Source organism: Vespa crabro, chromosome 2 (assembly GCF_910589235.1).
Source record: "Vespa crabro chromosome 2, iyVesCrab1.2, whole genome shotgun sequence".
In the NCBI taxonomy this organism is placed as follows: Eukaryota; Metazoa; Arthropoda; class Insecta; order Hymenoptera; family Vespidae; genus Vespa; species Vespa crabro.
This window is the reverse complement of record NC_060956.1, coordinates 19,033,499-19,061,073: the sequence shown is the minus strand read 5'-3', so window position 1 is coordinate 19,061,073 and position 27,575 is coordinate 19,033,499. Positions and strand designations below refer to the sequence as shown.

Below are 27,575 nucleotides of genomic sequence, written 5' to 3'. Positions count from 1 at the left end.
GACCGAAAAGTCACTCTTCTCTCTCTCTCTCTCTCTCTCTCTCTCTTTCTCTCACTCTCCCTCTCCCTCTTTTCTCCCTTTATCTCTGTTTCTCTTCTCTGGTTGCTTCTCTTTATATAAAAGGAGCACGGCTTTACACATGTGACAAGACATCGGAGGGAAGATCGTGAGTGATCAACGATCAAAGTAAATATAGCTGGCTATATAAGAATGTACGATATGTTAACGGCGTAAAACCAGCTACACGGTTGGCTTTAAGCAAAGAATTACGTGAGGAAACAAGCAACCCTCCGACAATGTTATTTGCCCCCGTATCCTCGCGAGGATGAACCTGCATCGAACGTCAACTTGTCGATTATCGTGTTAAATAAAACGATCCACGGTGGATGAACATTAAAAAAATAACAAAAAATAAATATATATATATATATAAAAAAAAGAATAAAAAAAGAAAAAGTAAGAAGAACGAAAAATATACAAGAAGAAGAAATAATTCTGACCGTAAGATTATATAGATATAAGATTATAAGATATATATATATATATATATATATATATATATATGTATGTATGTATATATATATATATATATCTGTTCGATAGGATAAAACCGTCAATCGATGACATTATAATTAGAATATAAAATGAAATTATATGATCTTTCTATTCTATTCTATCGTATAATTTTAGAATGTTATATTTGTATAATGTGACAGCAAATGTCACAGCAAGGCTCGTTGCTTGTCACGAATATTTCGATGATTCTACTAATTCAACGAGCTCGTACGTTCTCTCATCGTGAAAATTGGTTGGCGAAAGAATCCGTGTGTTATTAACCGCATTATAAACACGTTATTAACTCGGCCGCCGATTATTTCTGCGATTATAATTCTCGTCAACGTAGCCTGGTCATAACGATGAATCATTTATCTTCATTTATTATACAAAATTAATTATTCGTTCTCTCGTTGGGATAGGATAAAAATTCTTTTCATTCGAACGGACGAGATTCAATAAAACGAAATTAAAATGAAATAAAGAGTAAATTAGTGAGAATGAGACGAAACGAAACGAAACGAAACGAAAAGAAGAGAGAAAAATCGGTCGATTCAAGAACGATTGGAAATAGATAAACGCGATTCGTGCTCTATTCGAACAAGATTGAACTGAAATTAACACCGTAACGCGGAAAGCACAAATCCGAGGGACGATTTTGTTTCTATGGAATCCATTCGCAGGAAATTAGAATCGTGAATGACGTATCTCATCGAGTGAAATACAGGTTGAATAACGAAATCGATGTCCGGCGTAAGGCGAAACTCATATATCGTATTGCGATAAGGATCTTCACTCAATTTTCAAAAGACTTTTTATTTGTGTTTCAATGAAAATAATCTATTCATTTGTGAAATAGAACTTTTATATATATATATACATAAAAGTATATATATATATACGTATTTTATAAAATTTATTTGTCGTAAACTTATATTATATTGTAATTACGTTGAGACAGTAATAATCATAAAGAATTATATTTTTACTTTGATATGTTCAAAGAGTGAGAGAGATAGGTCAAAATCGTGAAACGATCTCAATCCGACCTAATAAACCGGAAACCTAATGCGGTTCAACCTAATAAAGCGGAATTACCCGTATTAGGTGACGGATCGATCGGTATATTGCGCCCAGCTTCTCGGCAATAATGCGAATTTGAATTGATCTAAGCGTTGCTGGTGTTACCGAGCTTCGCGCCATGAATGTTCGATCCAATGGTTATCTGATAGAGACATCAACCAGGGAAAAGCTGGAAAGAGAAGTAGAAAGAGACAGAGAGATAGCGCCTAAATCGTAATAACGCTGACAGAGACGAACGACAACGATAGAGCGTACATATGTATGTACATACATGCATACATCTATACATGCATACATGTATACATGCATACGTGCGTAGAGTGGACAAAAATTTATTAGTACAGATAAACCTAGAATGATAATAAATGCACTCGATTGTATACAAAATAAATGCATGAAAAAAAAAAAAGGATGTGCTACGTGTAAGCATTAAACTTAGAAATTAACAGGAACATTTTAAATAATTATACCGTTTATTCTTCTTCTCTCTTTTTTTATTTATTTTTTTTTATTTTTTTTTATCGTCGTTGCTCGCATCTCATTCTATACAAATTTATAGAGAGAGAGAGAGAGAGAGAGAGAGAGAGAAAAGAAGAAAGAGAAACGTGCTATGTCCAACAGTTTTTCTTTCTTCTCCATACACGACTATCGATATCTCATATTTTCCATCCATATTATTACATCGTTTTCCAACGTTAATTTAACGAAGAAGCGCTTTCCAGAGTTTTATCGAGCGATTCGTTGTACGCGAATCGTCCGGTTATCACGAGCGAGCATCGAAGTCCAGAGTTTTCCATTGGGAAACAACAAAAAATGAGAGAGATAGATAGATAGAGAGAGAGAAACAGAGAGAGAGAGAGAGAGAGAGAGAGAGAAAGAGAGAGAAAGGGTGAAAGGGAGGGAGAGAAATACAGAGAGGCCAGCAGCAGCTCCATTGTACGTACGATCGAACGTAACAGATACGTACCATGGCAACATCGTTTTGAAATACGGCGGCCCTTTTAATCCTCGCGAAGCCGGACACACGATAATAAAACAATGAGAAGTACGAATATTAATGACTTTGTATCCATTATTCAACGCGGATGAAACCGCATTTTTCTCGGGGAAACTTTTGCTCGCGAAAGCGTCAAGGGAAAGAAGTAGGAGGAGCTACGAACTTGGAATAGAGAAAAGACAAAGATGAGTTTGATATCGTATCAGTACTGTGAAACATATAGCGAATCATTTAACAAAACCTTTGCGTTTAATCCTTATATCATTTACGATAGAACGTACGCTTGAATTATTCGAATAAATTGTGACATCGATTTAAATTTTTTTCTTATATTCATTAATATCCTATTTTATGAAATCAATTTTTTTTTTTTTTTTTTTTCAGAAAGAAAGGAATAAACAATAAATCAGAATTAGTAGTAAAAGTACAAACAATCATTTGTTCTCTTAACAAGATAATCCATAACGGGTTATGGAACAAAATTCAACTCGCGAACCAAACGTTTATTTTCGTCCGATACGAGACGAACGAAAAGAACGAAGATGAGAAATCAAATGTTACGAAAGTGTACGCATACGTAGATGTGTATACGTGTGTATATATATATATATATATATCACATCTATATATATATATATATATGCTACATACCTTCTCACGGAGTGTCGTTGCATGCTTGGATGGCAAAATAATCGAGAACTGCCTGTCGCATCGGCAGACAAAAGAGATATTTCACCATCCCGACAAATTCCCTCGTTAAATGGCCGCGCGCGTGCAAAAATAAGAGAGGAAAAAAACAAGAGGAGTTGGGTGGGACATGGGTGGAGGAGAAAAGTGAGAAAGAGAGAGAGAGAGAGAGAGAGAGAGAGAGAGAGAGAGAGAGAGAGAGAGAGAGAGAGAGAGAGAGAGAGAGAAAGGAACAAAAACAACAAACGCGTCACGGCTTTCCAGCTCTAGCAACCCCTCTTTTGCACCACCTTCTTTCACCCTATTCTCTCACCCCATTTTCTCTTTCTCTCTCTTTTTCTATCTTTCGCTTCGCGTCCGATCGACGAATCGAAGCGGCCGGATTAAAATCTCATATCGGTCGTTCCAAATGGCACGGTAAATATAATAATAATTAATACGCCGTGCTTGGTCCGTTCCGTCGCGCAATCGAGTTCCGATTAATTGCGACTAATTATCGCTCTCTTTTCGATCCCGACGTGAAAGAAGCCAGTTTCGTTGGGTACAATACGTTTTGCCTCCTCCTCCTCCTCCTCCTCCTCCTCCTCCTCCTCCTCCTTCTCCTCCTCTCTTTTCATACCTTTCAGTCCCATTTGTGTACGCTCTTCTCTCAATTTGAATTCCATTATGATAAAGAAAAAGAGTCACGATAATGCCGATATGATTATTTCCATATGCAAATAATATGCGAAAATCATCATCGTTACTGTCGGTGTTATTAAATTGCAACGAATTTCATGGAGATTATTCAATCGTAATGACTAATGAGTGACGAGAGTGACAATGGCAGGACGAAACGTTAAAAGTAGTTTGAACTGAAATTAATGACAACGATAATAATAATAATAATTATGATATGTTTTCAAAGTTTCGTCTAGCGAAGATTAACTGTGATTCTTGAACGATTGAATTTCGACAAGACAATAATAATAAATCGTGAATCGACAGCCCTTTTATTCGACGTGCGATTATATTCTATTATCATGATGTCAATCATAAAGTTTAGCGTATCGCAAAACACATATTAGAAATTAGGTTTCTATGGTATATATATATATATATATATATATATATATATATATTTATATATATATATATATATATTTATATATATATATATATATATAGAGAGAGAGAGAGAGAGAGAGAGAAACATAAATTCAATGTAATTCTTCGTAATATTGATTTTAATGAACTATTTACATAATGATTTGACGTGTAATCGATGGAAATAATAATAATTAATGATGACAATTGAAATAGATAAAATTCTTATCCTAAAGAATATTCAATATTCCATTTTTATTCGTATTCTATCGATTTAAGGAGATATCCTAAAGAATTTTGCGATATACTATTTTGAATGTCGATTTAAAGAGAAACGACGATCTATCAAATCTATGAGACTTATCGATATATTGACGTTTATGGTTGGTCCTATCGACGATAATTAATATTACGAGCAAAGCGTGAAACAAGATATCTCCTAATTACGAGGCCCACCCCCCCCCCTCACCTCCTCCCTACTCGAAAGAAATGAAACGCGTCTACGAGATAAAGCTATATACTTTATCGTGCCTTTACGTCGTTCCTCGTGATCGTGAAGACGACGAGCAAGGAACGAGCAGTCCGGATCGTCTTATCTTGATGCGCTTTCATTGGCGGTCGACACGACAGGTATTCGATGTTGAAAAAAGAAGAGTAGAAAAAAAAAAAGACAAGAGAAAAAAAAAAGAAAAGAAAAAGAGAAGAAGGAGAAGAAGAAGAAGAAGAAGAAGGAAAAAGGAAGAAAAGGAATCTAATCTCGACAGAAGGAACGATTAGTCAGGGTTTCGGTTTCTTCTCTTTTCTCTACTTTTTTTTTTTTCTCTAATGTTTTTCTTTTTTACACCATTTAGTTTCTGAAGAACGAAATGAAAAAGAAAAAGAAGAACTCGGGGAGAGAACGATCGATCTCGAAAATTCTCGATAGAACCCACTGATTTCTCGGTTATTACGACGGCATGATTTGTTAGGTCCCTTTTTTCTCCTTTCTTTTTTTCCTTCTTTCTTTCTTTCTTTCTTTCTTTCTTTCTTTTTCTTTTAATAGTCGAAAATATACCGAGAAGGAGGGGAAAAAAAAAGAAACAGAACTATGAAACTAGTAATTTCCGAATGAGGAACCAAACCGATTAGTCCCTGACTCTCTCCTCGGCCTCTTTTTCTCTTTCCTCTTACCTTTTCTGGTTTTTCCATCTTCTTTTACTCTTTTTTTTTTCTCTTTTTTTTTTGTTTTTTTTTTCTTTTTTGGGTCGCCCCGCGAACGATGGGAAAACTTGATATTGACTGCTCCCAACTTCGTCCCGGCGCTAATTTTAAAAGTCCCGAACGAGGTGTAACTTTTTCGAACGAAATGACTCGATCGAATGTGCACACACACGATGTGACTCATTATTCGTTCGGAATTTCGTTTCCCAAGAGAGAAAACGATAGATAAATTTATATAACGCGTATATGCGACGTGCGCGCGCGCACGCGCGTAGTTACGTTGCCTGATAGAAACAATTTCAATAAACAATTTACGATAATAATATACAGGATATATATATATATATCCTATCTATCTATCTATCTATCTATATATATATATATATATATATATAGAGGGAGAGAGAGATTTTCCAACAATCTACCAAATAGTATAACCATACTGCAAATTTATTTACAAAGATATAGGAAAATGTGTTTTGTAATATGTTATTACAAAATTCAATCGGATATATATTTTGTTGTTCATCTTCGACGATCAAAAAGAGATTAAATTTTAAAATGGAGGCATTGAAAGACGAACGAACGTATACGATTAATCTTTGTGAAAAGGAAAGTATCAAATTTCTTGGTCAAAGAAACGACGAAAAGAAAGAGGAAGAAAGGGAATAAAGGTAGAGGGAGACATGAAGAGGAGGAAGAGAGAAATAAAAGGTCGACGACGACGACGACGACGTTCCTTTGGACTTTGCGGAATGCAAACGCGTTCGTCGAAAGAGAAGCTGGCGCCTGATACTCGCATGTACGCGTAAGAGTACACGCTCTGTTCCGTCTCAACTTCTTCTTCTTCTTCTTCTTCTTCTTCTTCTTCTTCTTCTTCTTCTTCTTCCTCATTCTCATTCTTCTCCTCTTCCTTCTCCTTCTCCCGCCCCTCCTTCTTCTTCTTCTTCGGACTGTGCGCGTGGTACTTTGTCACAGTCAAGTGCTCACTAAGTATGCCAGACCATTTGTCTCCGATCTTCTATTCTGGCACAGCCATCATTCCATGCTCGCCGCAAACAGAATTAAATGTTTTTGCCGTCCATTCCTCCCAATTTCTTTATCTTTCTTTTTTTTCTTTTTTTTTTTTTCTTTTTTTTTTTTTTTTTAAGTTTAAATACAATACTGAAAGAGAGAGGGAGAACAAGTTCTCGTCAAGCCAAAAATAATAATTCTTGAGATTAATTATTATCTACTATTATAAATTGATTTTAAATTTTGTAAGATACGATGAAAAGCAAAGTTTCGATTTTCTCTATTAACAATATCTAGATTTTTTAAATGACAAAATATCAATAAAATTATTGACGACGACAAATCTTTTTCTACGATCAGTATTAACGATTTTTAGGTCGATTTTCACACGGCATTTCAGACTCGGATAAATTTCTTCTCTCCCGTGGATATTTATTTCATGAATGTAAAGGAAGGAGAAGCTTGGTTATCTTTTATCCCGGCTGATCCTTCGCGAGCATGTAAATCAAATGGGCGCACGGAATTTCGCTGGAAAGTTTGACTTCGAAATGCATTAGCTTTTAAGGAATTAAATCCATCCCCGATAAGTTCTTCCTCCTTTCCTTCCACTACCCTTTACTATCCTACCTTCGCTATTCCCTACCCCTCTTTTCTCCTTCGAAACATTCCCCTTCTCTCATCTTTACCATTTCACCGGTAAACGCGCGCGAATGGCCAACACACGTCATTATTTCACTGCGAGATACTAATCCTATCCAACCTTATACCTTTGATACATCTCAAAGCAACCAATGAGGGCTAAGCTCGAAAATGAACGTGGAGAGTGAAAACGAGCGTGCACGCTCGTCGAACTTCTGAAAGGGAATACTCTATTAACATTTTCCCGGGACTGCTCGTTTAAATTACGTCTCGATCCTGAAAGAGCAGTCTATAATCCCATAATACGTGTTTTTAATGTCTCTCTACGTAAAACGAGTACTATCGTATTTCTTTCGTATATAGGTGAATACTTATATATTTTTATAAATTGTAAACTAAAATACATAAATGTTTAATATCTAATCCTGTATACAATTTTTATAATTCTTTCTTTTTCTTTTTTTTTAATATACATATATATATATATATATATATATATATATATATATATATATATCTTTTCAAACAAGTAGAGAAAAAAAATATAAATATTTATTATAGAATTTTATGGATAATTAAATGATGTCGTATATACAAGATCTTAAAAAATATATTATATTTTTAATTCCATTATACTCATTGAATTTATAAGTTTCAATAAAAGTTTTCTTGAAAAAGAAGAAAAAAGAAGAAAGAAAGAAAGAAAGAAAAAAATGGTCGAAGTAATACAAAAGTCGAAACGAGCGAAAGAATGGACTCGTCTTGGATAAAAGAAAATTCGGGTCTCTCGATCGAGAAAAGACGTGTTCCTCGAGGCTTTTTCCCGCTTGAAAATTCCTACGGGCTCGTTTCTCATCGTCCTTACGGTTACGCGAACTTGCTGCGCCTAGGGACTTTAGTAGTGACGAGTTTTATCTACCGACCACTTTCGTGAATGCGAGAAAGTCGAAATAGGTAAGTAAGACTGTTATAGTACTAGGGAAAGACGTTCGTGGGGAGAAAGGAGAGAGTAAAGTTCGACGAAAGAGCGAAGTCAACTATGCGCGAACTCGAGTTTCTTTGACATCTCCCTTCTATCACGTTTCTCACTCTATTCTCTTACATTTTCGACCATTGATAAATGATATCTTTTTATACATTTATTATAAGAAAGACGCATTATTTCTATCTAAGCTTTATACGTGAAAATATAAAAAAAGAAATATAAAAATGCAATTAGAAAATTACAAAGATATTATCTTTTATCCATATCGGATATTTACTTTATGTTAATCAAATAAACATATCAAAGATTTATGCAATACATATTTTTCAAATATCCACGTATTTATGTAGAATTCGCATGTATATATTAGATGTTGCAAACAGATATGTGTGTGTATATATATATATATATATATACATATATTTACCATCCATCATATAAAATATTCTAAGAAAACAAAGAAACATAAGAAAAGTATCGAATAAAAAAAAGTTATGTTCTCCGGAGAATCAAAATCCGTCTTTCTTCTTTCTTGAAACTGAGAGACTAGCTAGCTATTCGGTAGAACGAATTCATGAGCGTTTTTATTCCGGAAATAAAAATCTCTGGCACACTTGGCACTCTTTCATCTTCCGATGGGCGCGACCAATCGTGAATATTGCTGTGGAATCGAATTTTTTTTCAAGCTCTACTCCGTGAGAGGAATTAATGGGGCTGACCTATAGATAGTCCAACTTATACGACTCCTCTCGAGGATATGAGATTAACGTAAGAAATCGGCTCGGCCGAGAGAGAAATGCTCCTTTCTGATTGGATACTCTTTTACTAAGGGCGGCAGCCATTTTACGAGTCCATTCACTGGAAGAAATAACTTCGACTCGATTTCGAGAATCGTACTTTGGTAATTGCCCTTCGCAAATAATACCTACAGAATATGCTACAGAACACGTTTTCTTCGACAATGTAAAACTCGTTTAAAATCTACGTACAAGCTGAAACATTCGAATTAACGAGAAAGATCTATATTCCATTTCAATGAAAATATCGGCTGTTTCGTAATCATAGTGTAATATTGACCCTTTCGAATTTCGTTCATTGCAAATTTTAATGAGAATTCGTAAGAGAGAAATATTCTTTCGTACTTACGCGTATAGACTTTTAACCATCTGTAATTAAACATTACGCGTATAGACATCCCTTTAATTAAATGACTTAATTAAATGACTTCTTTTTTCTTTTTTCTTTTTTTTTTTTCTTTTCTTTTCTTTTCTTTTCTCCTTTACAACGACATACGAAAGAAAATATATATATATATATATATATATATATATATATATAATCTTTTTACAAATATCGACAAAAAATGAAATTTATTGAATATATCAATAATGAATCATCAGGGATGATCTAAATAAGTCAATAATATTATAATAATATTTAATAATATGAATGTCTTGAAGAAAAGAAACGTTAAAAATTTCTTATTTGCTTTTGTCATGCATTGGCCAACAAAATTCTATGAGACGAGACTCCCTTACTAAAGATATTCTACCCCTCACGTTTGTACGTTCCCAGTAAGAACGAGTATTTTTCCGTGTCTCTTCGTCCCTCTTCTTTACCGTTACACTTAAATTCTCTTTCCTCTTTTTCCTTTTCTTTTTTTTTTTATCTTTCTTTCTTTCTTTCTTTCTTTTCCATCTGTATCTTTGCCATGCTTGCGGCGAAAGAACGAATCTAGGCACGTTCTACTCGCTCGCACGTAAAAAAAAAAAAGAAAAAAGGGCGACACAAGCCAGCAAAAGAGACCAGAGCAATCACGTACTTGTGTTTGGAATAGGGAAAGAAAGAGAGAAAGAGGAAGACAGAGAGAGAGAGAGAGAGAGAGAGAGAGAGAGAAAGAGAAAGAGAGAGAATTTCTGGTCGTTCGTTAAGACGCCGACGTAAGAAACGCGGACGACGACCGGACGACAACGGAGTGACAGTAACGTTCCGAACGATCGTAAAGCTAGCTTAATTAGTGAGACCCACTTAAACGTTTAGCTTCTGGCAAAGAATACAAATCCATGGAATGAATCACAGATATATATATATATATATATATATATATATATATATATATATATATATATATATATATGCTCGTAAGCTCTGTAATTTGAGTGTTATAGGATCTTATCAATATTGTTATTCCTACAATTTCAATGGCAATTATTTCAAATGGCGATTATACAAAGGATTCTATTATGTAAAAGTATTAAATTACATATAATACGTTTGTATTATTAAAATTTATATCGAATAAAATTACGCATATCGATTTATTGATTTAGGTCACATTTGCGATAGCGATAAGAATAAGAATGAATATTTTAAAAATATATAAAACATATTACAAGAATAAATTATACCGTTCAATCTTTGCACGGAAATGTTCTTTCAGAATATAAAAGGAATCGTAGAATCTACACGTAGTTTATATTCGACTTTGAAATACGCTCATATTCTTTCTCTCTCTCTCTCTCTCTCTCTCTCTCTCTCTCTCTCTCGCTCTCTCTCTTTCTTGTTCAACGTAACTGATATTGTACAATGTACATACATAAACGTTGGAAGATAAAGAGACTTAAAGAAGAGATAGAGAAAGAGAAAGAAAGGGAAGGGTAAAAAATGAAGAACGAAACAAGAGTTTAATGCGATAAGGAGTCAGTAAGCGTTACAAGGAGAGCCTCGTCGTCCAAGCGAGTTCGAGATAACTGGGACAGCATGTTTATATACTGTAAATTCGTTGTTCGAGATTACCTTCGCTCGTCGTCACTATAACCAAGCTTCTTGCCTGGGCCCAGCCAGACACGCACGCACCAACGAAACACATACATATTTACGATCGCCTTTAACTCGACTACCACCATTAAGAATATAAAGCGAGGACAAATGAGCGAGAAAGAGAGACGAACGAATTAAAGTAGGGGGAAACTGGTAGTTCGTCACAGATCGTAGGAGGGGTCACGCGAGGTCACCATTAAAATTCGATCAGATAATCTTATTTGCCATGCGATTAGAGCGACCTTTCTTCTTCTTCGACGATGTTTCCCATCCACCAACTTCCCGTCATCGGTTTCAACGTCACTTCTGAAACGAAGTTCACAAACAAATTTCTCCTCTCGCTTTTGTCTCCCCCCTCTATCATTCTTGCTGGACATAAATTTCGCATTCTATAATATGCTACCCGAGAAAGATCTCTTTGCTACCTAACTCGTAAAACTCGTAGGAGGAATCATTGAGAGATCATAATTTTGTAGGGGATCATATTGATCTTCTATATCTGTGCATTTTTAAAATTCAGATTTTTCCAAAATTTGTCCATCGTAGAACTCCCTGTAGCCGACTTCCGACTAATTTATCTCAACAGATTCAGTCGATGTTATTTCATTCTATCATAAACTTTGTTTCCCCCGAGTTTCGAGACCAATCTACGGTTTTTAGCAATAACGATACTCGTCGAAAGTCCGGCAATTAACGTAGAATGTACCACGCTAACAATGCCACATTGTTCGATTTGTTTTAATGAAACGTATGATCAAATTTTAAGTATCTCTCCCGTTTGATTTTCAAATATAAAAATTATTCCACGTTATTTATATATTAATATAATTAATTTGTTTTTAAACGTGCCTTTAAATAGTAGATGTTAAAAAATGTCTCTATATCGAATAATTAAAAAAAAAAAAAAAAACAAAAAAAAAACAAAAAAAAGAAACGAACTTCTCTAAGTCATCTTTCTCCTCAATTATTCTACGTAGAATGTATTCTCATCGTTATCGCGAGATGCAAGGATCTAAAATGATCGTCCGATTCTCGTATTCCCCTAAAATTGTTATAGATTTGTTTAAGTTTTCTGCTAAAAAAAAAATATATATATATATATATATGTAAAAAAAAAAAAAGAAAGAAACTATAAGAGTCCGCGAGACTCGTGGTTCTTGGTCCGAATGTAACTGTACTTAACTTTAAAGTGGTTGCGCTTAGAGTCATTACTAAATCTCGTAAATCTTCGAACAATTTATCCGGCGCATTCCGAAATTCTCGAGAGTGCACTATCTCTCGAACACGATGTCTGTAACGCGTAACAGTTTTCCTGAAGCGTATACAGGAAGTTTTGCCCTTCGTACTCTGAGACTCTATTGCTCTCTCTCTCTCCCCTCCCCTCCTCTCTCTCTCTCTCTCTCTCTCTCTCTCTCTTTCGTCTTTTCCATCTTACAACTATCTGCTTTTCAGGTGACCTTAATCTAGGAAATGGCCACTAAGAGCTACTCTCTACAAAAGCGACTCTCGTCTAGAAATAGAAGAAGACACAGGGAGAGAGAGAGATAGATAGATAGAGAGAGAGAGAGAGAGAGAAGGGGGAGGGGTGAGAGATAGGTGGAAATGTAGGAACTGCTAACACCAGAAAGTACCTAGAAACCTTGGAAACATCTCGCACGTATTCGCGTTTTCTTCGGTGAGTATCGAAACGTTTATATGTTCTGTATTCGTTCGAAGTACCAACATTGAACCGTTCGCTTTAGCTTTATCTTAGAAAATTTTCCCGTGATCTTAAATAAAAACAATTGTTATTATTTGCGTTTATGTTTCTCTACTGCTGAATAGATATTTACTTTGAAATAATCAATTAATGAAAGTGAAGATGAAATAAAGAAAGATAAAGATAAAGAGAATGAGAATGAGAATGAGAGAGAGAGAGAGAGAGAGAGAGAGAAAACGAGAAAATCGCGTTAAGTAGTTTGAACGTAGTGAGTAAATATTGTGTAGCTCTCTATTGTATATTTTTCGGAAGAAAATAAAAGATCACAGAGGTAAAGTTGTTGAAAGATCGCAAACGCGTCAAGCTCGGTTCTGTTCATCGATGTTTTCCTCCGGTAAATATCTACCTCACATTCTTCGATGCGTCATTATCATTTCATCCCATCGTACCATCCCTTCCTCCCCTACTCCCTGCTCTTTTGTTTTTATTCTTGTCATTGTTGAAATCCTTCTCGTCTTCCTTCGTCTTTGTCGTTGTCGTTGTCGTCGTCGTCGTCGTCGTCGTCGTCGTCGTCGTTTCTTTTCTCGGCAAAGCATCCTACATCGTCTAAATCTTCGTCGTGAAAGCTCGAAGCTTCTTACCTCCTTGTCGCGAGTTGAAGGCACCGATGCTTCCTGCGAAGATTAGAAGCAGCACCGGGCTTAATAAGGCTCTCGAGGATGGCGGCATCTTTCTTGTGCTCCTACCGGCGCTTGCGCGACAGGGTCTTCCTTCTAGCCTGCTTCCCTCATCACAGCCCTCTCTGTAACGTTGAAAAAACAGAAAGGAAAAAGAATGAGTTACCCGGCTGCTGTTGCTTTGACAATGAAAAGAAAAAAAAAAAAACAAGTATAAGGAAAAGAAGGAGAAGAAAAAGTAGTAGATGGAACGGTAAGCAACGTTTATAAAGTTAATCGAGGGCCTTCTCATTTCTCGTAAAATGAAATAAAGCGAGATGGTTCCCTTGAAAATCGAGAATTCTCGTTTTTCGATTATCGCCTTTTATTACACAGTAAATATAATTCTTTAACGTGTCTCGATATATATATATATATATATATATATATATATATATATAAATAATAGATAAATAAAATTTTTTTATTTGACGATCAATTGAAATTCTCGTTGGATTATTATCGTAATAATATACGATAAGAACATTTGTATTTATTATAAAAATTCTTATAATTAGTTTCTTCGTTGAAAAAGATAAATAAATATAAAAGGGAATCCATACGATATGACGAATATTTCATATCTTTTGATATTTTGATAATTCTTACGGTTAATCATATTCGTGCTTGCCCATACAAATGCTTTCTCCATTCTTACGATCGTCGGAATGGTATTAGCGTATCGTCGAAGATGGCAATTAAGCCTTTGTTCCACTAGCTGATTGCAATTACCGTTGCGGAAAGCGATTATCCGAGTAATTTTTGCCTTTGTAATTTTACTCGAGGTAGAGGCTCGGTGATTAACTCGTTTTCCGTTTTTTATTTTTCTTTTTCTTTTTCTTTTCACTACCCACTCTCTTTCTTCTTTTTATCTCTATTCTTCCCCCTCTGCCAATCCGGTCAAGCTCGTACAGCAATTTGATTCCAAGTTTCCAGAAGCGTATAATTTAAAATGTAGGTGTGCAAGAAGTGAGAAAAAGGATAAGGGAGAAAGAGATAGAAAGATAGATAGATAGATAGATAGATAGATAGATAGATAGATGGATACAAAGAGAGAGAGAGAGAGAGAGAGAGAGAGAGAGAGAGAGAGAAAGGAGCAGACAAGGATGAGAGGAGGGATAAACGTATAAATGTAATTATCATGATGGAACGAGTGTGTCATTGTGGTACGTATAGAAACGGTCGCCATTTCCAAACGGTTACCCATCCTCCTCTTCTCATCATCCAATCCCAAAAGTGGAATTTTCATTTTTCTAAAAGCTTCTTCATTACCCCAATCTTTGCGAATTCGTTAAATTTTACATTGACTTTACTTGTGGCCTGCTTGAATTAGCAACCACGAGACATGAAGTCAAACGAGTACCTACTCAGTCGACCAAATATAGATCAACATATTTATCTATCTGCGATAATGTAATGGAAACAATTATTAATTATTGAAGTACTGTAATGTCTACTTCGTCGAAAAAAAAAAGAGAAAAGAAGAAAGAAAAAAAAAAAAAAGAAAAAAAGAAAAAAAAAGCAAAAAAAGCATTTACTTCGAAATATCATTTCGAACAATTTTTCTAATTTACTTCAGATTTCAATCATTCTAACAAAATACTTCTTAATATCATACAATGATATCATAGGAATGGTCGATTATATTACCATAAATGAACGATTTCATCGTTGGAGAAACCTTAGAGATTTCAAGTTCATAGGCAGAGTTTCTAAGGCAATTAGAGAAGTGGGAGGAATAGGAGGAAGTAAGAGGAGAAAGTAGGTAGAGGAAACGGAGGGAGGAGGGTGGGAGGTCGTCGACTACGATTCGATGTCCAAGCAGACTAAGACTTGGTCTTCTAGTTGTCCAGTATCACGAGAGGAATTGCAAGAGATGGTTGATACCGTCGGATAGGAGTATAGTAGGTGCGGTTGTCGTCGTAGTCGTCGTCGTAGGAGGAGGTTGAGAGGGGGGAGGAGAGGAAAGAGGGAGTAGAAGGAGGAAACCGACGGTGGCCCCGGGGAGCGTTGGGTTTCCATTATGCTAAACCGCAAATGGAGTCCTGCGATCGAGTGTCTCTCTGTACCACCCCCGCAGGCGCGCACAATGGCGCTCAGAATAAGGCTCCTAAGGTGTAATGTTACCCAGAAATTAAATTCGCTCGTTCGTTCAGACCGACGGCGGTGGTGGTAGCGGCGGCGGAGGCGTTCCGCTGCCTTCTCCGTTTCTCATTTCGCTTTTACTTCTTTCCTTGTTTCCCTCCCTCCCTCCCTCCCTCTCTCTCTTTCTCCCCCCCTTATCTTTCTCTATTTCTATCTCTTTCTCTCTCTCTCTCTCTCTCTCTCTCTCTGTCTTTCTCGTTTTCTCACTTCCTCTCCCTCCCCTATCTTCCTCTTCCCACACACTTCCTTGTCACCTGGCACAAATGAACTTCGCCGCAGCGTATCGCTGCAGTTACGCTCGTATATTCTCAAGTATACCTACATTTGTATATACATACCATAGACGTGTATGTATGTAAGCGAGAAACAACACACAGGTGAACACTATTCTACTAGGATAAAGGACTCCCGTGACATTTGATCTTTTTACGGTAGAATTCCCCCCTCCCCCTCCTCTCTCTTTCTCACTCTCTCTTTCTCTCTCTTTCTTTCTTTCTTCCTTTCTTTCTCTCACTTTTTCCTTTCTGATGACGATTTTTCAACTTCCAACTTAGAGATCCTTTTTTAAGATGTCCGTTCGACAGTGAGACTTAATACCACGATAGGATTTAAATCGAGCATTTCTCGGGACGATCTATTTTTTGACTGTTCTTTTTTGTTGAGATCGATCGAGAAATGAAGTTATTTGATATGCAACAAGTATAGACATCCTTATTTTTTTGTTTTTTGTTTTTTGTGTTTTTTCTTTTCTTTTTCGAATAGACGTAATACAAATGTAAAAGTCAATCTATTCGTGGATCGTGTGCACCCATGTAAAATGACGAATCTCCTCTATGAGAAGACTCTTTCGTTATATTCGAAAGCACATTCTCTCTTCCTTTCGACAATTTCGATCCTCGAATGTTAAAGGCCAAGAGATGCACAGCCTTTATTGCGATCCTGCAAGCACGGCGAGAACGAGATTAGAAACGATTCGGGGGCGTATCGCTTTTCGAATTAGTACGAAGCTCATCGTTGTGGTCCGTTTCTTTGAGAAGAAAGAAAGGATGCGTGTAAGAGAGAGAGAGAGAAATAGATAGAGCGAAATTAAGGAAGTCCTAAAAGATGAATTCAGACGTAACGCAAGAGAAAGGAATAAGGAAGAAAAAACAGAAATCGAGTTTGACGTAGAGAGAGATAGTAGTTTCTCTTTGTAAAACATCCATAGTGATTCCTCTCTCTCTCTCCCTCTCTCCTTCACTATCTCTCTCTTTATCTATCTATCTATCTATCTATCTATTTTCCTATTTACGAACAATACTCTCAACTTCAATATAAGCGACTCTTCGAACGAGATCAAAGATTTATATCGTTCTGGTCGGTTCGGTATTAAACGCGGAAACGTAGGAAACAAAAGAAAAGAGAGATTCGATGAGAAAGAAGAAAAAGAAAAAAGAAGGTTTGGAGACGAACAAGAAAGGATATTTCAAGAAAGAGAAGAACGAAGCATCGTCGACGTCTTTCGAAATGAGGGGAACGTTCGTGGTTTCTCGCAGTAATTAAACTATAATTAAGCTCGAATCCTTTGTTCTCATGTCGCCAGTCGATAATGCTTCCTTTAGTTTGCTATTGAAATAATGTCTATTATTTTTTTCTTTTCTTTTTCTTTTCTTTCTCGATTAAAGGACGATATAAGAAAATCTAATCAAGTAGGATATTATTAAAATTGATTTAATTATTATGAAACAACATAGATTGTACGATAGAAAATTTAAGGATATCAGTAAAAAGTAAAATTTAATAAAAAGATATCTGTTTATTTCTTTTTCTTTCTTTTTTTTTTTTTTTTTTTTTTTTTTTTTTTTTTTTTTTTTTTTATTTAACATCAATTCACAGTGACAAAAGATATTGTCTTGGCATGCAGATTTTTCTTTTATAAAATAAGCATAGTAACGAATTAATTTGTAAAGGCAAGAAATAATTGTACTACATATTATTACGCTAAGAGAAACTAAGGGTGGAGAATGAAGGAAAGAGAGAGAGAGAGAAAGAGAGAGAAAGAGAGAGAAAGAAGAGAAGTAAACTCCTCTCTAAATCATCTAACAGTTTTACGAGATTAAAAGGTTAAGTAAGAAGAAGAGAAAGGAAGTAAGGAAAAGACCGGATGAAAATCTCTGAACCGAAGAGAGGAAATAAGCGAGGAGCTAGTAGTTAAGAGAAAAAGCATAGCGAAAAGGCAGAGAATGTTCGGTAGTAGATTCGCTGCTTGATTTGCAACTCCCGTTCGTTCTCGCGATTTCGTAAGTTACGATGCTCTACAAAAGAGCGTTCTCTTGTCCTGTTTGCTATTTACTAGATAAACTCGAAGAATTATGCAGTCGGACGTTCGTCTCGACGTTGTTTCGGAGAGAATTGAGAAAGAAGAGGAGAAAAAGCTAAGACCTAAGAAAATTCATGTTCCCTTTTCCTCTCGAAATGCATTAAGCCGATATAAGGGAGATAAGTCTGAAAGAATTTCATCCCACTTTAGCTCAATCTATTTTGATTTTAAAATATGGAAAAATAATTTCTAAATTTATAGAAATAAATGGAACGAATTACGAATGGAAATTGTCGTTAAGAATTTTATCAAAATTTTCGTGACCTTTATTGGCTCTTTCTTTCTTTCTTTCTTTTTCTTTTTCTTTTTCTTTTTTTCTTTTTTTTTTTTTTTTTGGTAAAAAACGACGAACAGAATTTATAATGGCCTGTTTAGACAAATTTTTCCAACTCGTCGTTAAATCCGGCTTATCCTGTATAAAAATAATATGTAAATTTGTCGAAGTTAAGTAATTTTGATAATTAACAAAAATGAAGTTCTTGGTTAAAGCGTATAAACGGAGCAAGAAAAAAAAAAAAAAAAGGTAAAGCAGACGAGAGAGAAAAAGAGTATAAGAAAGAGTTCTCGTAGTTGGTGCTGGAAAAAAGGACAACGGTGTCTTATCCACCGGGAAATTTCCACACTTTTGTAGGTTGAAACGCGCAGGGCGTCGATCCGAGTTCTTTCGTTCGAACCCCTTCGTTTCACCCCTCAAACTCAGCCCGTTCTTTCTCGACGCTATCTTACATTCTTCCGCAGCCTCTTGGGCCAACGGCTGGCAATCTTAGCGCCGCGTCTGGAGATCGGCCATTTGCCAGACGAGATTGAAGATTCGCAGCGTTGATTCGTCGGTTATTATGGTCGACGCGTATGGAGGATGGCATGGGGGGGAGAAGGGGGTGGCAAAAGGAGGTAGAAGGCGTGGTCGATGAGGTCGAAGGAAGGAGAAAAAAATATAAGGGAGAGGAAGACAGAGGAAAGAGAGTGAAAAGTACTGAAAAGAAAGCAAGAAAGAAAGAAAGAAAGAAAGAAAGAAAGAAAGAAAGAAAGAAAGAAAGAAAGAATGGAAGGACGAGTTTTCTTTCCTTCGCTCTTCCTTTTTCCGCGTGAGTAAGCGAGCGAGAAAGAAAATAAAAAGGAGAGAAGAAAAAATGAATGAAGAAAAAGAGAAAAAAGAATAGAAAAAAAGAAATAGAAGAAGGAATGAAAAAAGGTAGGGATTCCGCGACGTAGAAAGTAAACTGGCTCGGAACTTTGATGAACGATCGCGAGGAGTCAGCCACGATTACGAAAGATTTTCTCGTATCTTTCAGATCGATTTTTACCTCTCGAAATACGATCGCAGGAAGTTTTGTTGGCGCGGAGACCCTCGAAATCGGCCCTAGCGTTTCTTTTAAGGATTTTCATAGAACACTCGCGTTCGTTCGACCGATTCCAATTTTCGATTGATTCGCGAGAAGGGAATAAGGTAAAAACTTGGAAAATCGCTTACTAGAAATCGCCTTTCCTCTTTCCCCTTCCTCTCTTTTCTCTACTCATCCTTCTCGGTCATTGACCTCGCAAGAACCAAGGTGTATCGTCTCTCTCTCTCTCCCACCTCTTCTTCTTTCTTTATCGAACGATCCATCGCGTAAATAACTCGGTAAAAGAAGACGTTAAAAGTGAAATATAACGATGACGATAATGATGATTGACGTGTACCACAACGAAACGTATCGTCAAATCTATTTCTTTATGATACGTAACATCATTTGAAATTAATATTATATTTCATATAGATATCTTTCCGAGACAAATCGATGTAGATTTGATCCTTCGAAAAATGATAAATAAAATTATCCATCAATTGACACAATAATTAAATGTCTAATTATTATACATAGTTATACGAATAATCCTGATTATGATTGAACATCTTTTATCGTATATAAGAGGAATATATAAGAAACCTTGTCTTTATGAAATATGGTCTTTGATGACTACCCTTTCCATTCCGTTCAAGGAAACGAACATTACCGCAAAAACGCGATTTACGTACCAAGAAAATTAATATGATGGGGAACCGCTAGCGTCGCTTTGTCCATTACGTTCTATCGTAGTTCTCGTACGATTGTCATTGGACCTTCTACGATGTGGGATGATTTTCGCTACCCTCTTGGAGCCTTTAACTGGTAGTTAGCTTTGGATCTTCTCATTCTCCCCCTTTCTCTCTTTCGCTCTCTCCCTCCTATTACACATTACTCGAATTCAGAGACATTTTCGACGATTTGCTACACGCGCAGAGTTTCGAAGTCCCTCCTCCTCCTTCTCCTATTCTTCTTCCCTTTCTCTCTCTCTCTCTCTCTCTCTCTCTTTCTCTCTCTGTCTCTCTATCTCTATCTCTTTCTCTGTACAGAGTGTAACAACGAGCAATGCCATCCACGTCCCTCTCTTCCTTTCTCGTCTCGCCGCGGGGAATGCGATTCTCCGTGCCGCGTGGAGCCAATTACTACGTAAGAAACGTTAACTTAGTTTGTCAAGCAGTTAACAGGAAGCGACCCTCTTCCCTCCTTTCCCTCTACTCTCACTCTCTCTCTCTCTCTCTCTTTCTCTCTGTCTTCTGGCCTCCCTGTACGAAGGATAAGGTGATAGCGGGTACCACGGGAGGAAGAGATATCGAGTTATAGTTGGAACCGTCCTCCTTTCCCTCTCTCTTTCTCTCTCTCTCTCTCTCTCTCTCTTCCTTTAACTATCTATCTATATCTTACTTTCTCTCCTTCTCCCATATTCTCTCATTCCCTCTTTCGTTCGTTCCGCGAACACGCTCTTGTACAACGATGCAACGATACGAACATAACGCAAGAGAGAGAGAGAGAGAGAGAGAGAGAGAGAGACTATCCTCCCTCTGTAGAGTTCGCAAGCAACCTGAAATTCCAGGATCGACTGTTCAAGTTCCGACAGTTCGGCGCGAAACTAACCTTAACCGTTCAAGTCGCGCACGCGTACCTATATATATATATATATATGGTATGTAGCTATGTACGTACGTGCGTGTGCCACAGCTCTCAGTAATTTTGAAGCAAAAGAGAGAGGGTGGTTTGAGAGAGAGAGAGAGAGAGAGAGAGAGAGAGAAAGAGAGAGAAAGCAAGGAAACTCGTAACCACGTCGACCACCGCTCGTTTTGCTGGCATCGATCGTCGTGAATCATGCTCGATATTATGCATCAGAAGGATCGGAAGTCACGCCATTTCTTGAGAGCTCCATGTACCCCTTCGAACGACGTGCGAATCGAAGAAAAGCAAGGTTTTAGCATTGTGTACGTGAACGGCAACAATGATTTTCGATTGAGAAGAAGAAAAAAGATACGATTGATTATTCATGTCTTCTTCGATCTTTTCGATATTTGTCACGAATTTTTAATAATTCTTTTTTTTAAGTATAACATTCATAGAGAGAGAAAGTAAAAGAAGGAGAGAGAGAGAGAGAGAGAGGTATACATATACATAAAAAAGTAATATACCTATCCATCAAATAGGAAAGTTTGTTATAATTTTGCTTAACGTCAATGCGTTAAATCACAACGTTCGACGGAAAATTATTTCGAGTAAGTTTGACGCGTTCATAAGGTTTCCTCGGGATTCGGTAAGATCGACGAATAGTTGGGCAACTTCGAAGTTCGTTAATGGACAAACTATTTTAATAACATCGTATTAAACTTGGAGATCTCGAAGTGAAGCCTCGTGAGATTCTCGACGAATTTGCGCCTGGTTATATTTTTTCCATTTTTCCTTTCCCTTCTTTATTTCCCTTTCGAAATATTATCGTGAAATTATTATCTCGTATGTAAGAACCGTTCATGGATTAAGACGTAAAACGACATAGGTTTTTTTTTTTTCCTTTTCTTTTCTTCTTGTTCTTTTCTTTTTTTTTTTTTTTTTTTTTTTTTTCTTTCCTTTTTCTTTTGTTCTTTTATAACCGAGACATATCACGAGAGTTTCCCAACGAAAAATAAATCATGCAGCGCGTCAGCTTGTGCGCTTTCATTAAAGAGATTTGAAAGATACGAGCGCTCGTATTTAAAGCTAAACTACGTACTAACGAAGTATCGCGTGCGAGACTACTGGAAGTACTGGATGAAATAACGTGTGCGAGTCACCTGGATAATCGAAATGGGCTTGTCGAGAATTTCTCTCTCTCTCTCTCTCTCTCTCTCTCTCTCTTCCTTCGTCTTCCTTCAATCAAGTTACGAGGTGTCGTTTGAAGTGTTTGTTGTTCGATCTAACACGAACGAACCAACGAAAGCTATCCTCTTCGCAAGCTCACTGGCCAATTACGTCTCGTATAACGTGTAGCATTGTTGTACGGACGAGTTACGAGACCCTCTAGGATATATCGACAGAGAAAAGGAAAAAGTGGAAAGATACATCCTAGCTGGGTTGCAAACTCATTCGAGTTATAACGATTGCCGGTCAGCATCTAGAGACAGAAAACTTTTACGAGAGACTTTCCACTTGGTCTCTTTGTTACCATTATGTTTCTCTTTCTCTCTCTCTCTCTCTCTCTCTCTCTCTCTCTCTCTGTGTTCACTCTTGTGAAATGTTATAACTATCAGGATCTAAGGGAGGTTTCTTTTTTCAATAGTAAGTAGCAGTTCGATGATCTTGGATATCGTAATGGTCGTAACGTAATTTTTATCGAAGATATGGAAAAAAAAAAAAAAGTAAAAAGAAAAGAAAATATTCTATATTATATTACACGCATAATTTTCTATTTCATATTTAAATATTTTACGATCTGTTTATTTGATATCCCATCAAAATATTCGATTCGTTATAAAATGAAAAGATCTCTCTGTTCTTTCTTTTCTTCTTTTATTTTTTTTTTTGTTTTTTTTTTCAAATAGTATCGGATAACTGAAAGTTCAATGGAAAATACGTAACCGCTGCTTTGGTTTACAAGTTACAAGCAGCAACGTACGATCCGGATAGAACATAAGAGCTTGCCGCGTAAACTTACGCGATGAAGCTGCACGTGCACCTGTATAATCTTACACGAACGTATAATTATGCAGCAACGGACTTTGCGCGGCCTGAATCGCGGCGGAAGCGCGTAATGTAAAATCGGTTCTACGGAGGAGCCAAGCGGCCGGCTTTGAATTTTAATACGCTCCGCTAGTCCGCGTTGCACCGTAATAAGGCTTTTCCTCCGTTACGTCGGAAAGCACTACCATTTACTACAAAACACAACTTAACGTTTTATGCAATACGATCGAAGTTAAATAGTCAATGCACGTATTAGTTGTTATCTGAAGAAGAACAAGAAAAAGAAAAAAAAAGAAAGGGAAAGAAATTATATCCAAAATTAAATTGCCAAAAATAACTTTTACTTCATTACAATAAATTAAGTAATAATATTTATTTGAATATCGTTTATGACAAATTATCCGAAAATGTATTATTGAAAAATTTCATATAACGTTAATAGAATTTTAAGAAAAATTTACGAGAGTTTATTTAAGATCTTTAAAACGTTCTAAATTCTTAAACGAGATCATTAAAATCATCGTCCTTCGTTTTGAGAGAAACGAAGGAGACAATTATGAGATTAAACGTTTTATTGTAAATCTTTTCTATTTTAGTTGGAAAATTCGAAATACATCAACTCGTTCGTTTGTTTTCTTTTCTAATCTCCTTTACGGAAGATTCGAAGAAGAATGTTGGCCGAGACGAGAGAAATGAAGAAAATTTATCTTGAGCTCGTTACGCGTCCCGGACGCTAATTTGGACATTTGCGTTTAGCTTGCATTTAACTCCGACGTTGGAACGGACGCCCTGTTTTCGTAATGTCGGAGAAGAAAATAGATGGAATTATTAGTCGGCTACGCCTATATATACACATGTATATATATATATAATATAAATATACACACATATATATATATATATATATATATATATATATATATACGTATATATACAATATACATTCACACTCGGGTAGCAGCTAATAGCGTTAACCGTAACAATGACTAATGACACGCTCAGGTCATTCGCAGGACGCACACGAAGGGTCCGTCGCGTCATAATCTTCGTTTTCTTTTTTTGTATTATTTTTTTTTTGGAAGCTGCTCGAACCAATGGCCAACGATGGCTATATGGTTTTTGTATACATGTAAGTATATATGTGTATATAGGTAGGGGTGTTAAGAAAATGATGGATAATGTTGCACTTCCAAAGCAATCCGGTGGAATTGGCTGAAAGCCGTTTGTGGCTGAAGCGGTGGCAAATCCTAACCGGATTATTTCCATAACGCTGCTTGCCTTATATACATATATATATATACATATATATGTATATATATATATATATATATATATATATGTATATATATATATATATTTTTTTTTCTCTTTCTAACCCGAAAGCAACCTAATTGCGCTAACTACGTTAACGCAGTAACTATGCTCCCTGAGAATATATACATATCGCCAGGCCATATATCGTAGATATATCATATTTTGAAGCCACGGTAGTTTCTCGCTAACTTACAACCCATTCGCTTACCTTCCTCCTACTACTTCTCGCGTAGCATGAAGAAAATTCTTGAAAATTCTCTCCCTTTTGGTAAAGTAAATTTTCCTAACGTCAGGAGAATCCTATGTACGTGAAATTTTTGAGTTTATCTTAAGATAATAGTGAATGTTTCAACGAACATTGCATTTTCAAATTGAATAACGATCGATCGGAATTAAGATTAAAGATAATTCTAATCTTTGATATTATATTATTTTTATTATATTATACATTTGTTATAAACAATTATATTGAATAATCAAATTGTATATGTATTATACATAATAATCTCATATAATTATTGTAATAATATTTCTAACTATTTCTTGTTTCTAAATCATTGATAACTTTACAACCTTAGTATTTTCTACGTCGATAGAATAACGTAAAAACATATACATAGATAGTGGATAGAGAATTTCGTGAAAATAGAAAGGGGGTATTCTCACATGTACCATTATTGCTTCTCACTATACACGGCGCCCGTTCAACGGATGCAACCAGACTGCCCGAAGAAATTTAATGCTTAATCCGCACTGGAAGTAGAGTGTGAGGCTTCAAGTTGTTTTGAAACTCGAGGAACGTGCGTGGTGTACGTGGCCGTTGCTCCTGGAGAAGGTGTATGGATACGCAGATTTACGCGAAATAACACGTACGCTACTGAAACCGGTAGCATCGTTGGCAAGAGAGAAGAGGGAATAATGAAAACAGAGGGAAGGAGAATTAGATACGAGGAGCTAAGGCAAAGTCTTATGGGCAGGGGGGTAGTCAGATAGGTCGTGAAAGGGGATGAAAGGAGTGTAGAGGGGATTTGAAGGAAGTCGTGCTAAGCAACTTAGATTAGTTCAATCGACTGGTCTTCTCTGGCGAACCGCCAGACCAAATTGTCAAGAGAATTGCTCTCCGGTTCTTGCTATATCACTACCACTATTATCTTCTACATACTTTGCTAACGTTTCGTATCCTTTTCTTTTGTTATTCTCTCCTTGGACACGATCTTCTTGAATAATATTATCTATCATATTAGAAAAGGTATATTAGATAAAAGTCAATCATGATTAGTATTATATATATTATATTCATGTAAATGTCTATTAATAATGTTAAAAGAGTTCGTAACCGAGCTAGCTAGCTAGCTCCTATCTCTTTTTCTTTATCTTTCACATATTCATAAGATTCATTCTCTCTTTTTCTCTCTTTCTCTTTCTTCCTTATGTAATACGAAATATTAACTTTACGAAAGTTTCTTGACGTCTCCTCTCGACTACCGTGACTGTATTTCATTTTCTCCATAAAGTAAAGAAGAAGATTTGGTAACGTCGCAACGTGTCCACGAATAACGAATCGGAACGAAGATTAATCGACTCGGACCGTGAATATCCAGGAGTAATGCTTCCGAGCTAGTAATGACTCAAAATCAACTATTCTTCGAATAAGTTTCCAAAGTTATATGACTCGAGATGAATGATTTTATCTTGATGGTATATATATATATATATATATATATATATATATATATATCCCTTCTTTCTCTTTATATACATACATCTACTCTTTCTCTACTCGAGCGTCGCGATCGACGTTATAAAGGTATGATACCGCGTGCTCTCTCGTTTTATTGGATTCCGTGTAAGGGCGGTGTCGTTTTTCCAGGTTAGCGGCCGGCGAAGAACCCCAGCCGCGTCCTCATCTATCATCCGCCTCTACCGTGTGCCGAGTCATTTAGCAAACGTCTCCTTGAGATTCCATCTTGCTGCACCTGCGCGCTCTTGCTTCCTTTCCCCTTTTCCTTCGAATGATTCTCTCGTAATCGTGCTTTTTTCCTTTAGCCGCGACTCTCTCCTCAACTTTACCTTACTCTTTTTCTTCTCTTCTTTCCTTCTCTTTTTTCTTTTCTTTTCTTTTCCCTGGTCTTATTTTCTTTTTCATTTTTTCATTCCCTTCTTCGAATTCTCACGCAAAAGGATAGATTGTCTCATCCATAGACAATCTTACATTTCATAATTATTCTACGATAAAGCAGATTTCGCTGAATTTCCTATGATCATAGAATTTTTTTTTTTTTTTTATATTATTTAAGTAAGTTAACGAATTCATTCGAATTTATATACTTTTATATCTTAGATTAAAAAAAAAAAAAAAAAAAAGAAAGAATGCGTGATCAAAGATTTTTCTTATGATCGATATAAGTGCGAAGAAAATTGAGGAAATTAATTCGATCGATTATATAACATAAAATATACATTTATAATTCTCGTAATAAGAAAGATCATATCAATGAAATAATTTTCCAATGAAAGAAAGGACAATAATACGAAGTCGTATTTAAAATCTTATATAAGAAAAGGATAGAGAATTTTAAAGGAAGAAAGAAATAGAAAGAGGGAGAATGAAGTTTTCCGGAACATAGCTCGGTCAGGTCAAATCCCTGAACGAATAACCGATGTGAGAGCATCCTAGTCTTAATCCGGTTCCTTCGAGCACGATTCCAGTTTCTTCTTTGAACGATCGATGCTAAGATCCGCTCCACTGGCTGTTAGTCTAAAGGACTTTCTCTCTCTCTCTCTCTCTCTCTCTCTCTCTCTCTCTCTCTCTCTCTTTCTCTTCATATCTCCTTTGCTCGCTAACGAATCCTGACCTCCTTTTGTTCTCTACGATTCTACATCCTCGTAATACATTGTCCCACGATGTCGGTATTGTCTCGTAGACTTTGCCACGAAACGGACGACGTACCTCTTGCTATTTCCCTCTTCCTCTTCTCCATACCAACGAGTCAATTCCTTCTATGGATGATAGGAGAGTGAGCAAGTGATAAGAGAGAGAGAGAGAGAGAGAGAGAGAGAAAGAGAGAGAAAGAAGACTTGGTATGGACCAGTGTAAACTCGGTTTACTTCTCATCTTCGTGCTTTCTCTCTCTCTCTCTCTCTCTCTTTCTCTTTCTCTTTCTCTCTGTCTATATACCCTATCCTGTCTAGTCTATATATATATTTACAGATATCGATCAAGAAACGCGAAAGCGTTACTGCTGCTCCTCCACGAGAAATTTTGTTATCTTTGCG

General features: G+C 36.3%; 1 protein-coding gene across 3 annotated transcripts in view; it reads right to left on the bottom strand.

Annotated features, from left to right (window-relative positions):
* Nucleotides 1–27,575, bottom strand: part of LOC124421652 — a 255,894-nt gene that overhangs the window by 97,039 nt on the left and 131,280 nt on the right. For all 3 annotated transcript variants that reach the window (XM_046957082.1, XM_046957081.1, XM_046957083.1), the window contains one exon: nt 13,407–13,567. In XM_046957082.1, the coding sequence (XP_046813038.1) occupies nt 13,407–13,494 (88 nt within the window). In that variant the 5' untranslated portion in view covers nt 13,495–13,567. The remainder of the gene's footprint in view (nt 1–13,406; nt 13,568–27,575) is intronic.